Source organism: Oryza sativa, mitochondrion, assembly GCF_034140825.1.
Source record: "Oryza sativa Japonica Group mitochondrion, complete genome".
Taxonomy (NCBI): Eukaryota; Viridiplantae; Streptophyta; class Magnoliopsida; order Poales; family Poaceae; genus Oryza; species Oryza sativa.
Window position 1 is genome coordinate 362,501 of NC_011033.1, and position 6,898 is coordinate 369,398.

Here is a 6,898-nt window from a genome sequence, read left to right on the forward strand (position 1 = left end):
AGTGTTATCGAAGGATTTCCTTCCATTCTTCCTAGTATGGAAGAAGTAAAGAAAAAGTACTGCGTCTCGATCTATACGAAAGGGCACTGGTTTTTTCTTTCGGTTTCATTGATAGCAGAAGAGTACGCTAGCTAGCGGAGCCTGAAAACGCTTGCTTGCGCCCCACCCCGTAAGCTGACTCTATTGCCTATGCTTGCTGCTCGCTCAGTGTCAGTAGAAGGGAAGAAAAGATGGTCACTTCTTTTAGGAACACGGCGAGCCTTACTTACGACTGTTGCACTTCACTCGCAGCTCGTTCATTCACTTGCTCATGAACTCGCTGCTTCGCCAGAAGCGACTAGTCGCCTCCTTTCCTCCGCCGAAAGATGCTTAGCCAGAAGCGACGAAGGAGGGGAGCTGGGGAAGGCCGACGATGGCAATGAGGGGGAAGCTGTCGTAGAAGCTTTGCCCCTTGCTTTACAGAAATTGTTATGAACTTACTAAATGACCTTATTTATTCTCCCGGAACGCTAGCAAATCTAATAGTTCCCATCTGCTCTTCTTAACTTAAGAACGAAGGTCCTTCTTATTCAGGAACCCTTTGTTTGAGGGGGGCGTATCCCCGGGGAGGGGAGAGTGGCCGAGCGGTCAAAAGCGACAGACTGTAAATCTGTTGAAGGTTTTCTACGTAGGTTCGAATCCTGCCTCTCCCACTTGTTGTAGACTTAAGAGAAGAGAAAGTAGGCGGAAGCCTAGGAGGGCCAACCGAGCGAAGCTCTTTCTTTTTTTGGCCGTGCCGTGAAGTGCAATTTTCTCGTATGCGTTTTAGAGAGGTTGTCGAAAAAAGACGATCTATAGAGATTCCCCATCTATATCCAATCGAGAATAGAAGCGAGTCGCTTCCGGCGTCGGCTTGTAGTCTCTGCAGTCGGCACACGCACGCGCCCGCCATCATGCCTCCTTGGTTCGGGACGAAGCCAAGCGAGGCATACGATAGACGAAGGAAGCGCCCACCCAGCAGGAGGGCTAAAACCTGTAGTTTTGAAGTTGCAAACTCCAGCTTCGAAGCTGGAGTGCTTTAGCCCTTTAGTTTTGAAGCAAGAATCACCGTCTTGAGCGCCTTGCGCGCTCAAGAACAAGCGATGAGCGCTTTGTTGCGCCTGTGCGGATACGTTTTCTTGCTGGGGAAGGCTAGTTTGATCGAGGATTGGGGAGGAGAGGTGGAATAAAAAGCTCGGGATGGATTTTGGAGTCTTTGTGCGAGCCGTATGCGGTGAGAGTCGCACGTACGGTAAGGAGGGGGGTTCGCGTCTATACGTGTAGTGTGGTGGTTGGGCCTACCCACCCTATTTGTTCCATGATCTATGGGTCTACTGGAGCTACCCACTTCGATCAATTAGCCAAGATTTTGACCGGATACGAAATCACTGGTGCTCAATCTAGTGGTATTTTTATGGGGATTCTTTTTATCGCTGTAGGATTCCTATTCAAGATTACTGCAGTTCCTTTTCGGGCGGCTGTAGGACGGACGGCCCCCTATAGGTAGTAGGGTAGGATGGGTGGTACCGCTCAGATAGCGGCCAATCCTCCTAACTGCGCGCGGGCCGGGCTTAGAGCGCGTGAAACTCATCACTACCTCGTAAGGGCGTTGAGACCATAGCATGTTACACAAAAGCGCCGCTTTCTCAGGAGTGTTGTCACACAGCTGCCCGACTAGAAGAGCTACTCGCTCTGTAGTGTTGTCACACAAGATAAGCACGCCGCCCGCCTGCTGGCCGGGCGAATCGAAGTTATCTTCCGGTCAACTGTCCACCCAGTCAAGTGCAAAAAACACAGTGGAATCACGCAACGCACGCTGCTGGTGTGCTTCCTGCCCACGAGGAAAGAAGAGCGACAAGGTTCAGATTTGACTGTTTGCAGCATGGGAGCTGATTACCCAAAAAATCCCTGGGAAAAAGAAAAGATATCTCGGTAACGAAAACCATAGGAGGCTGTATTGGCGAGATCCAAGGGTTCCCAGCAGCCCAAAAGAAAAACCGCCTGGAAGTCCGAGGACCTTTAGTACCGTACCGAACCAGCAGCCTTCGCGCCAAGCGACGACCGCCCTTGTCCCTTTCCTTTTTCCATTCAGCCTACTTCTTAGCTTTGTTCCGTCAGTCTAAGGCAAAGCTTAAGTGGTTCGCCTACCTTACCCACTTGATGAAAGGGAACGAACTTCGTTTCCTTGACGGTTTTATGGATGGATTCAGTCAGCCTCACTCCTTCCTTTTGAAAAGTGACGCTTTGCGTCTTCGCTTCCGAGGGTTAGGGTATAGGCCGTTTCGAGCAAGCTTTCGCTTTTTCTCCCGGCTTTCTACAACTTTCGCTTTAGCTTCGCGACCCCTTTCCGGAATTTGAAGTATTCGTCGCCCTACCCTAAGAAAGAAGTCACTATAAAACAGCTTGCCCTCCTGAAGTACCAAAGGTGCGCGGAGCCCGGTGAAAATGAATATGTTTGCTACTGAAAGAAGCCTGCCTATTGACTAATATTCGTCTTTAGAATGAAAGTAGCTATGAAGCCCAATCTACTGTCGATTCAAAAGAGGGCATAGTCGTATGGGTGGGGTGTTTGTGGGGAGCTGCCTTGGATATGAGGAATTCCTCAAATCTAAAAAAAATAGAACAAAGGCAAAGTCCGTGACGAAGATCTTTCTTTTCTATCAATAGATAGAAATGAGTGTTCGTTATAGGGGATAGGATCCATCTGCTCTCTCTCTATTTTCTTTGATGCAATTTAGAGAGAAAGAGCAGTGCGAACTAGAAAAAAAAAGATAATCGGGAGATGATTAAAAAATAGATACATAGACATCTAAAGTAAAGGGATGTATATATTATTCCTATATATATCATCTATCTATGAAAAAAGTAAACAGAGTTCGTTTTTGGGTTCCCCGAAGCCCCGAATGGATTGGATCGTTTCTGCTTCTGCCAACGAAATGAAGGCCTCGCCCCTTCCGAATGCTTCTCCGATCCTGAAGTTCTCGCGAAGAGAATAAGATGCAGCTCCCCCTCCCTCTGTCTTTTTCCGCTTTGCTAATCTTCCCCTCTAACGCGGGCCGGGCCGGGCTTAGGCGGGCGCGGGAGGAAGAAAGAAAGTCGAAGAGCGTCTTCTCCTTTGTCCTTTTTTCAGTGCAACACAGGAAAGCACCCTCTTTTTGTAATCCCTGCAGCTTCCCAGAGGCTTTTTTTTGTATTGAACGCATGGCGTAGCTAGGACCCCTCCAATCATGTTTGAGCCTATGTTCACCCGGGGCCCAAAAAGGAGAATTCCGGAATGCCTGCCGACGTTCAGATAAAGTGCATATCCCTTACCACTAAAGGAAAGGCTCGACGAAGGGGGGGGGGGATTTTCCGGGTAAGGAAAACGCTTTCGGAGATTGAGATGTCGATTTGTTTTTCATCGAAAAGGAAGAAGGCCGAGGGGATAGCTGCCTTCCTTCGGGCTTTGCCTGCCGACGTTCTAATAAAGAATTCCGGCTCGGCCCGGGAAAGCGCTGGCAACAACATAAAGAAAGGGGTCCATGTAGCTGCTGCGCCCGCCCACTGAGCAGCAGGTTCGGCATCTACTACAAAAGAGAGAATCCACTTCAGATAACCACGTCTCTGCTAGGCAGCGTGTGGAATGGCCGGGAGCGGACCAAATGGATATATAATCCAAGCCGAGAGTGGAGTTACGTGAACAGCCGTCTGATGGAAAACAACTTTCATGTTCGGTTCAGAGAGCACTTTTTTCGTTGAGAATAAGTCCTTCCCTTTTGTGTGAATTCCCCAGCGGCGAATTAACAACTTGTGGGGCCCTATCTATTCAATCTCTCGAGCCCCAAGAAAACCCCCCTCTCCCTCGGACTCAATCTCTCTTTTGACTCTATATATGTGGGCACCTGATATCTATGAGGGTTCACCCACCCCGGTGACAGCATTCCTTTCTATTGCGCCTAAAATCTCTATTTCTGCAAATATGTCACGTGTTTCTATTGTTGCTTCCTATGGGGGTACATTACAACAAATCTTCTTTTTCTGCAGCATTGCTTCTATGATCTTAGGAGCACTGGCCGCCATGGCCCAAACGAAAGTCAAAAGACCTCTAGCTCATAGTTCGATTGGACATGTAGGTTATATTCGTACTGGTTTCTCATGTGGAACCATAGAAGGAATTCAATCACTACTAATTGGTATATTTATTTATGCATCAATGACGATAGATGCATTCGCCATAGTTCCAGCATTACGGCAAACCCGTGTCAAATATATAGCGGATTTGGGCGCTCTAGCCAAAACGAATCCTATTTTGGCTATGACCTTCTCCATTACAATGTTCTCATACGCAGGAATACCCCCGTTAGCCGGCTTTTGTAGCAAATTCTATTTGTTCTTCGCCGCTTTGGGTTGTGGGGCTTACTTCCTAGCCCCAGTGGGAGTAGTGACTAGCGTTATAGGTTGTTGGGCGGCCGGAAGGTTGCCATGAGTAAGGTTGGGAGACCGAAGGCAGTTTTCCGTGCACCGGACACGTAGCTTACCGAATCAGTTGCAACACAGATGGGAATGCATGCTACGAAAGACAGGGTCGAGTCTGATACATCAACCGTCGACTCCATATCCTTGTACGAGTCCACAATCACTACACGAGATGAACCTGGGTTTGGTGAATGGAAGTTGGCCTTAGGTGTAATAGGACTCCCAGTTACTGCGCGCGATCGTATACTGAGGTGCTCCCCGTCGGTTGTTGGAACGACGCGAGCCGGGCCGGGCCTTGATTCCTTTCATAAAGATGAAGGGACAGAGGTGACTAATTCCCCATCTCATTTGGGGCGGAAAACGAATCGACATCTCGATGTGATACAGCCCTTTCCATTTTCGTTGGGAAAGAACGGCGAAGTCCATCCGAACCCTCCAATGAAGAAATAAGAGGAGAGCAAAGCGCCAATGGCGCGCGAAGCGCATGCGGAAGGGGCACGGAGAAATAAAGAAGTGTGGAGGAGAAGCAGCCGAGCTCATTCCCTTCGCTTCCTGGGCCCAAAGCAGTGCTTTGTTTCCTGGCCAAATCAAGGATTTGGGGCTGATTGCAAAAGATATCTGAATATCAAGATAGATCCATCCATCTATCCAGATATCTAAAAAAGAATCGATTTCGATTTCATAAAACCTTTGATTCAAAGAACTGCGCTTAGCCCCCCCGCTCATGAAACGGCTCTGCTGCAATGGATGGCAGAGGGTCCGTAGTACCCGAAGCACTGGAGTGATCCAGTAGCCGGGAAGGGGCCTAGAAGTGCCTACTACTACACCACACTACACTTGGCTCTACACATTTACAGAGCTTACCCCTGTCCAGTGTCTGGCAGAACGTTGGGGGCTTCAATCGTCGACTCGTTATCCCCATCTCAGCCCAGGCTAACGGAGCCTGACTTATTCAGGGGAGAGAGTGGAGCCTATCGAAGCACTCTTGAGAGTAAGATCCTTGGCTCCTCTTCATTCTCTACAGGGGTCTCTGCCCACATGGAAGCGGGGCAGAGATGGATAAGATCAAACACGGGAATAAGAAGCATTTTAAATGCCTTTTTGATCATTTTGATAGAGGGGGATGGATAAAGTGGGCAAAACAGACTCACATTTTGAAATCGAAAAGACCTTTTTCGTCTCGACAAAGAAAGAATCATCTTGAAAACGCTCCTAACCCCTTCGTAGGGCCGTGTATAGTAAGTGATCCGAACCCGCCCGGAGCGAGCCCCCCTTAGAGGCAAGTGAAGTTGGTGAGCCGTATGATGGGCAACTATCTCCTGCGGTTCGGAGAGGACTCAGCTGTTAGTTAGTACCCCCTTGGTTTCGGGGTGGACCCTTTCACTCTATTTTATTATATACGCTTAGTGAAAAGAATGTTTTTTGATAGACCTAGGACATGGATTCTATATGAACCAATGGATCGTGACAAGTCGTTACTACTAGCAATGACTTCCTCTTTCATTACTTCATCCTTTCCATATCCCTCTCCCTTGTTCGATCTTACTCATCAAATGGCACTCAGTTCATATCTGTAAATTCGATCATTGACAAGGTTCAAAGAAAGGGTGGACTGCAGGTAAGCACTAATTAAAACCTCCGCATTTCCGTGATTCAAAAACAAGAAGGGCGTACAACGCCCAGGTAATATTTCTTTGCTTTCGGATATGCTTTTCAATATCTTCACTTGTGAAAATAGAAACACTTGCACTTTCTCGCTTGGAAAAGAAAGACTATCCTCGAAGTAAATCAATCTATCTCGTATTGCCCAATCTGGATGCTAAAGGCTCGTCACCCCGGGAACTCGCAGCCCATCACAACTACTCATACTAGGAGCAATGGCCACTAGGAGGACTGAAACGAAGACTTCTATACAACAGGTAAGAAAATACTTCAACGGAAAGTCAATCCCTGCCAACCGTAATGACTTACTTCTTCCGTGAGCTTCTTCATGTTCGGTCGGTAGAAAAAGGCTTAAGAGCTAAATAGAGAAAGTAAGTTTGAAGTCTGGCTTGGGCTAGGTAAAGTAGTCAAAGTAGCTTGCTTGGGTTTAAGAAGTAGTTGACCAATCTTTCTAGCTCCATTGCGAAACCACGCCCAAAAAGCAAGATGCGAACCAAGAACATTCACAATTTGATCCCATCTTTCTTCACTTGCTTCCTTCCTTTCTACTAAACTGAATTTTACCCTATTTCAGTACCACTTGATAAGCCCGGATCTGTCTGACCAATAGGAGTGAAAGGTATCAAGAGATGTCGTATTAAATTCGAAAAGGCATTCGAATCTAGCCAAACTAAGTTCGAAATCGGAGTACGTGCCCAGCCCGGATGAAGGAAGAAGCAAACAGGGGGATTAGTCACATCAATTATCATTCATGCCTTGCTCA

The 6,898-nt window shown here is 47.7% G+C and overlaps 2 protein-coding genes and 1 non-coding gene across 3 annotated transcripts, besides 20 other annotated features.

The window, feature by feature from the left end:
• The first annotated feature begins 609 nt into the window (after positions 1-609).
• On the forward strand, positions 610-692 carry trnY. The gene has a single exon. It is a non-coding gene; the product is annotated as a tRNA-Tyr (tRNA).
• Positions 693-1,329: 637 nt separating this feature from the next.
• nad2 (NADH dehydrogenase subunit 2) lies at positions 1,330-6,050 on the forward strand (one part of a trans-spliced gene, as the record gives it). Coding sequence (YP_002000596.1) covers positions 1,330-1,490; positions 3,888-4,459; positions 5,862-6,050 — 922 coding nt within the window.
• Position 1,405, forward strand, in nad2: a sequence feature (C to U RNA editing).
• Position 3,969, forward strand, in nad2: a sequence feature (C to U RNA editing).
• Position 3,981, forward strand, in nad2: a sequence feature (C to U RNA editing).
• Position 3,990, forward strand, in nad2: a sequence feature (C to U RNA editing).
• Position 4,101, forward strand, in nad2: a sequence feature (C to U RNA editing).
• Position 4,109, forward strand, in nad2: a sequence feature (C to U RNA editing).
• Position 4,139, forward strand, in nad2: a sequence feature (C to U RNA editing).
• Position 4,143, forward strand, in nad2: a sequence feature (C to U RNA editing).
• Position 4,209, forward strand, in nad2: a sequence feature (C to U RNA editing).
• Position 4,239, forward strand, in nad2: a sequence feature (C to U RNA editing).
• Position 4,329, forward strand, in nad2: a sequence feature (C to U RNA editing).
• Position 4,427, forward strand, in nad2: a sequence feature (C to U RNA editing).
• Position 4,428, forward strand, in nad2: a sequence feature (C to U RNA editing).
• orf173 (hypothetical protein) lies at positions 4,678-5,199 on the reverse strand. Its single transcript has one exon. The coding sequence runs from the start codon at positions 5,197-5,199 to the stop codon at positions 4,678-4,680; it is 522 nt and encodes a 173-aa protein (YP_002000597.1).
• Position 5,980, forward strand, in nad2: a sequence feature (C to U RNA editing).
• Position 5,983, forward strand, in nad2: a sequence feature (C to U RNA editing).
• Position 5,986, forward strand, in nad2: a sequence feature (C to U RNA editing).
• Position 5,991, forward strand, in nad2: a sequence feature (C to U RNA editing).
• Position 5,992, forward strand, in nad2: a sequence feature (C to U RNA editing).
• Position 5,999, forward strand, in nad2: a sequence feature (C to U RNA editing).
• Position 6,040, forward strand, in nad2: a sequence feature (C to U RNA editing).
• Positions 6,051-6,898: the final 848 nt, after the last annotated feature.